Source organism: Mangifera indica, chromosome 5 (assembly GCF_011075055.1).
Source record: "Mangifera indica cultivar Alphonso chromosome 5, CATAS_Mindica_2.1, whole genome shotgun sequence".
In the NCBI taxonomy this organism is placed as follows: Eukaryota; Viridiplantae; Streptophyta; class Magnoliopsida; order Sapindales; family Anacardiaceae; genus Mangifera; species Mangifera indica.
In genome coordinates this window covers 7,491,554-7,494,514 of record NC_058141.1, presented here as the reverse complement: position 1 = coordinate 7,494,514, position 2,961 = coordinate 7,491,554, and the positions used below count along the sequence as shown (strand labels likewise).

The 2,961-nt window shown below is 36.2% G+C and overlaps 1 protein-coding gene across 1 annotated transcript; it reads right to left on the bottom strand.

Moving 5' to 3' along the window:
* Positions 1 to 219: 219 nt before the first annotated feature.
* Positions 220 to 2,055, bottom strand: LOC123215997 (homeobox-leucine zipper protein ATHB-13-like). The gene is made up of 3 exons (XM_044636334.1): positions 1,643 to 2,055; positions 1,157 to 1,533; positions 220 to 821 (listed from the first exon to the last, which is right to left on the bottom strand). The coding sequence occupies exons 1-3, from the start codon at positions 1,767 to 1,769 to the stop codon at positions 465 to 467; spliced, it is 861 nt and encodes a 286-aa protein (XP_044492269.1). The 5' UTR covers positions 1,770 to 2,055; the 3' UTR covers positions 220 to 464.
* Positions 2,056 to 2,961: the final 906 nt, after the last annotated feature.

Below are 2,961 nucleotides of genomic sequence, written 5' to 3'. Positions count from 1 at the left end.
TCCAATGGACTTTACTTGAAGTCATTTGTAATCGTTTTTCTTCATTAGTAAAAGTGTTTGGATTCCGAAACAAGAAAAAGGAAATAAAATTCAATTAAAAGTTACACGTTTAAGAACAAATTCATGGCCCATGCTTGCTAGCTAGCTTTTGGTGCCCATAATCCAAACAAGCAAACACATATCTCTCTCAGTCCAATTAATTAAGGAAACAAATTCGTATGAAACTCAAAGACACACAACCCTTTATTACTTCATAGAAGATCATAGGCCCTAATGAAAACTCAAGTTGATGTATTCTACTTTATAGGCCACTCTAATCATACGTACCAAAACATGGACTAAAAACTCATAGAATAATATAGTAATCAAATTGCCTGGTCTCTTGGTTTAAAACATTGACAAACTTGGGAAATGGGTATATTACAAATTGACAACACTGGGAAGTAGTAGTTGAATTTATAATTTCAACTGAAATGTTGATGCTCCAACCATGGCCAAAATCCCGACTGATCGTCCATGCCACAGAACATGCTGCTAAGGCTTTCTTCCTTACCCATCTGGAGGTCATGAGGCCTTGATGACGAATTGTGGTTGTGGAAAAGCTGAGCCACTCCGGTTGGAGTTGGCCTCACTGATGAAGATGAAGTTGGGAAAAGAGATCTACTTGTTGGATGATTAGATAGAGGGCTGTCAATAGCTGGTGTCCTTGATATATCCAACTTTACATCAGAACTGTTCTCACTTCTATTACTGCAAGATCCCTCAGTTTCTTTATTCAGATTGATCGATTCAGTCACTTCTCTGCTTTTCAGTGCCAATATCTGTAATCGTAATTAATTAAATTTAACAATAAAAAATATAGCTTACTTAGAGCTAGAGATGTATGCTAAATACATAAATAAATAATCAATCAGTCCATCCAAAGTTAAAGAAATGTTGATAAAAAAAGAAGCTTGCTGAAAAGCTTCCAATGGTTGAAGAAGCTACCAGAAATAAAGGTTCTTAAAATCATTAACCAAGTAAAAGTCAAAGGCATGAACCATTAATGTGAAAATAACATGATTGCCAACTTTTTTCTACAGAATCAATGCAAACTCATGCAAATAATCATCATCATCATCATCATAACAACAACTGAAGAATTCTTATGACTAACCTCAGCATGAAGCTTTTGGTTTTGAGCTTGGAGTGCATCATTATCTGCTTTGATGGCTTCATATTGTCTTTTAAGTAGATCGTAGTCTTTCTCAAGTTGCTTGGTTTTCCACCTAGCCCTTCTGTTTTGGAACCAAATAGCGATCTGTCTTGGTTGGAGACCAAGAGCCCTAGCCAGCTGCATTTTTCTCTCAGGCTCAAGTTTGTTCCCCAATTCAAAATTCTTTTCAAGGGTTTTAACCTGCTCCATGTTAAGCCTCCTTTTCTTTTCTCCTGCCTGTGATCCATCATCAGACAAATCATCCTCTCCATTTGCCTCTTCACCAATATCGACTCCCGAAAACGACATTGATCGCTTTCCTAGAAATGATGCAACCCCTGCACCAACAGTTAATTTTATTCAAATCTATAACATTTCAGAAAGTGTTCATAAATACTGTACAGATACATGTCTCAAGTGAGAGAGGGAGAGAGAGAGAGAGAGTACCATGAAAGTCTTGAGGTGTGCATGACGATAAAATTGGATTGAGAGAGGTGGGATGTTGACGATCATCTTCATGAGGTGCTTGCGGCATGAAATTTGTTGGGAAGAAAGCCATCCCATTGCAAGTCATGACCGATCTAGATTTGTGCCACAAATCTTATGAATTGCAGTGAAAATCTCAGGGTCATATTCAAACTATAGAGAAAAAATGAAGATTCTTAAACTGAAAATGAACAGAGATTTGATAAATTTTATAAGCAAAATTAGAGTTGCTTCATCAGAAAGGAGATGAAGAGAAGGTGGAATAGATAACTTATAGACCTTATCAGTCGCTAAGAGATTACTTTACATATAAAAATATACTTCGGGAGAGAAAGAGGAGAGAGGGAAGGGAGAGTGAGGATGAGATTCTTGATAATTCTATAGTTCTACTTCCCTTTATATGAGGGGAAATTTAACTTGCTGTTTTTGCTTTTCCTATTTGGAATGACTGATTAAGCTGTTGAAAAAAAGTGTAATACCCTAGTACAAAAAGTGAAAACAAAACAGTTCTTTACAATTTTTTTTAGAAACCACACTTGCTATATTCCAATAGGTCACTTGGATAAAAGATTAAAAAAAAAAATAATGAATACTACCAATGGAAGCGAAATTGCATATTGGAGTTAAATTTTGATGAGAACTTGAGTGCCAAGGGAGAAAATTAGTGGTGATTTTCGTATAATAATATATTAACTGTTGGTTGTGGCCCAGGCACTCTTTAAGAGACAAATAGTGGTGTATTCGCCAGAAAGACAGTTGTCTTTTAACATAAAGAAAATTACAGTAAGAAGAAAGCACTTACAATGAAAGAGAGAAAATGGGGTTCATTTTAAAAGCCCGTTTTATGCGAGGTGGGTGAGTTAATATAAGATATGTTTGATGATATATGATAAGTTAATTAAACGGGTAAATTGATGATATATGATAATATATTTTGTGTTAATTGTAGAAAGAGATGATGTTACTTAAGTTGCAAATAGGATTGATTTTTGGAGAGAGAATGTCCAGGAATCTAGGGATGGGTCCAATGAGAGGGGCAGGGCTTGCTACCTAACCCACCAACAGGGATCGTGCATTAAGACCAACCTCTTTCCAATCCATTATCCTTCCATCAGTTTCAGTTACGTTGTTGCATTTGCCATTGTGTTTGAATTTTGAAAGAAATAAACAAAGAGAGAGATGAGGGTTTTGGAAAACCCAAGCAAAGTCCCTGTTCTTATAACCCTACACGAGCTGGTCTTTTTTGTCTCTATACCCTCCATCCCTATCTCCACTCCTCT

Bases quoted from the DNA above. Each gene is read 5' to 3' on its own strand.
- LOC123215997 (XM_044636334.1), bottom strand. From the start codon at position 1,769: ATGACTTGCAATGGGATGGCTTTCTTCCCAACAAATTTCATGCCGCAA. The intron at 1,534-1,642 runs GTACTCTCTCTC...CTGTTGGTGCAG, and splicing joins CACACCTCAAGACTTTCATG to GGGTTGCATCATTTCTAGGA. The intron at 822-1,156 runs GTTAGTCATAAG...TTACGATTACAG, and splicing joins ACCAAAAGCTTCATGCTGAG to ATATTGGCACTGAAAAGCAG.